The 2354-nt window shown below is 39.8% G+C and overlaps 1 protein-coding gene across 1 annotated transcript; it reads right to left on the bottom strand.

The window, feature by feature from the left end:
- Positions 1 to 1273: 1273 nt before the first annotated feature.
- Positions 1274 to 2088, bottom strand: LOC110204616 (large ribosomal subunit protein eL37-like). The gene is given in 2 exon segments (XM_078156828.1): positions 1274 to 1669; positions 1671 to 2088. Coding segments are annotated over 2 exon segments (267 nt in total). The 5' UTR covers positions 1773 to 2088; the 3' UTR covers positions 1274 to 1504.
- Between the last annotated feature and the right edge of the window lie 266 nt (positions 2089 to 2354).

The raw sequence follows: 2354 nt of genomic DNA, 5'->3' as shown, positions 1-2354 counted from the left end.
TTTTTGGTAATTTTTATGTATTTTTTTGAACTTGCGATATAAAACAAGCATTTTTATAACATAGTAGAATAAAAAAAGGTGATTGCACATGAAACTGCAAATCTATTACATACAACTTTCTATTGCTATTAAATATATAATAAAGTTTTCATGTAACTTTCTTTTTTCTCTTTTGTTCTTCCCCTCCCCCAGCCCCAGAGATGGATACCATTAGACACAAATGTATGTGTATGTATGTGTAGTGTGTGTGTGTGTGTGTGTGTGTGTGTGTGTGTGTAAAATCATTCTCTACATACTGCTATTTGCCAATTTTTCTCCGGATGCATATGCCTCTTCCTTCACAGGTCCTTTGTAGCCAGTTAGGGTATTTGCAATGCAATTTTGAAAGTCTTAAAAGTTGTGATCAGTGCAATCACCACTCACAATTCCCAAAGACCAACAATGATTTTCCACCTTGCAAAAGAGAGAGGATGGACTAAAGATATAGAATGAGATGTACAGGCTCAGACTGAGCAAATCAGTGCATTGGTTGTCATTTGCTTCTTTGTTTTGTTTTGTTTTGTTGGCAGTGGGGTTAAGTGACTTGCCCAGGGTCACACAGCTAGTAAGTGCTATGTGTCTGAGGCCGGATTTGAACTCAGGTCCTCCTGAATCCAGGGCCGGTACTCTATCCACTGAGCCACCTAGCTGCCCCCATTTGCTTCTTTGTTATAAGGGCTTTGGGTTTAGGGAATGGGGCAATTTGGGAGCTGGTAATAATAGTGACATTAAAAAAAAAAGAAAGACAACATCATCAAAGAAGCACATAAAATACACAGAAGAAAGGAGAAAGAAGTTTACAGACAGACAAAATGGGTCACTTTGGGAACAATGGTGTTTAATGCTATACAAATTCATCACATGAAAATCGGTTGACAACTCCAAATACAATCCATTTTTCTACTCTTTGTATAGGGAAAGACCATGTTTGTCAAGTTCATAATAACACAAAGTGAAAACAGCAGTGTTTTGATCACAGGCAGTGACAGAAAACTGGTCCTGGATAAACCCTGGCAGGATGAAAGTGCCTTCAAGGCAGGGGCTGATCCATGTGAGCCTTTCCATCCCCAGCACCTAGGACAGTGACTGGCATAGAAGGTTATTGAGAAATATTTCTCGATGAATTGGTTGATCGGTTAGTAGCTATTATCTCCCATACATATGCCCTTGTGTATGTACACACACACACACACACACACACAACACACACACACAACACACACGAAAACCTGAGGGCACCTAACACAGTTGTATTTCCTTCATCGTTCTGATACAAGGAAACAAGTCTACTTCTAATTATTGTTATGGTCTAAAAGATTCATACCTCTGTATTTTATCTTAAATTATGTGTCATCTGTTGAAGCTTTTAATAAATGCCTTCTAAGAATGCTACTGTGGTTTTCTTTGGGGTTTTTTGTCTTACTTTTTTCATTCAGGACATTTATTTTAACAAACAGTTGAATCCTCAAGATGAACTAGATGCTGCAACAGCTGCTCTCTGGGGTTTAGGTGTTCTTCCTTCACGGAATCCATTCCTGAATCGACGATAGACAATTTTTAGGTGCCTCATTCGACCAGTACTCCAATTATACTTTCTCTTTCATTTAGCAGGATACCCACATTTGCCTGCCACATGTTGACTTCTGAAGATGGTATGCCTTAGAGCCATAACGACGGCACAAAGTGTGCATCTTATTCCAGTGCTTACTAAATGAAGACATCTGCTTCGTCATCTTCCTCTTGCTGCTGGGAGCAAAAAGAAGGCTATTGTGGTTTTTGAAAATTTGATAGTCAAAGGAATGATTGCCTTTCAATTAGAAGCTAGTCAAAATAAAGATGTATTTTTTCCCAACCAAATTCCCAGACCCCCTGAAAACTTTCATCAAATTCCTCAGGGGTCATGTGCTTCAGCTGAAGAGCCCCTGACATAGATAAAAGTAACTTCTTTGAAGCTGAAGTCCCCTTCTCACTGGGAAGCCTTCCCTGGGTATCCCAGACTAGCGTTTCTGAAAGGCTGTGGCTGACCAAGCCTGGACTTCACAAGCTGCATCTAATCACCCTGTGTTTTTTACAATTGTTCAATTTCTGGGCAATTTATTCCTCAGTGACCCAGAAAGCAGCTGAAGGGCCCTCTAGGAACCGGATCTTCCTTCAATAACTGTTATTTCTCACTGTTCTACTGAATAAGCAAGTTTTTAGTCATTGTCAAGCAGATTTTACTTTCATAAAAAGTTCTAGAGATCAAAGGAATGGATTGGGCGAGTGGAGTCAGTCAGGCCAACAGCATTCATTGAGTCTGCTATGGACTAGGTGCT

This window comes from Phascolarctos cinereus, unplaced genomic scaffold (assembly GCF_003287225.1).
Source record: "Phascolarctos cinereus isolate Bilbo 61053 unplaced genomic scaffold, phaCin_HiC Scaffold_714;HRSCAF=1354, whole genome shotgun sequence".
NCBI classification, from domain to species: domain Eukaryota; kingdom Metazoa; phylum Chordata; class Mammalia; order Diprotodontia; family Phascolarctidae; genus Phascolarctos; species Phascolarctos cinereus.
The sequence above is the reverse complement of the archived record's forward strand: the minus strand, read 5'-3'. Positions and strand labels throughout refer to the sequence as shown.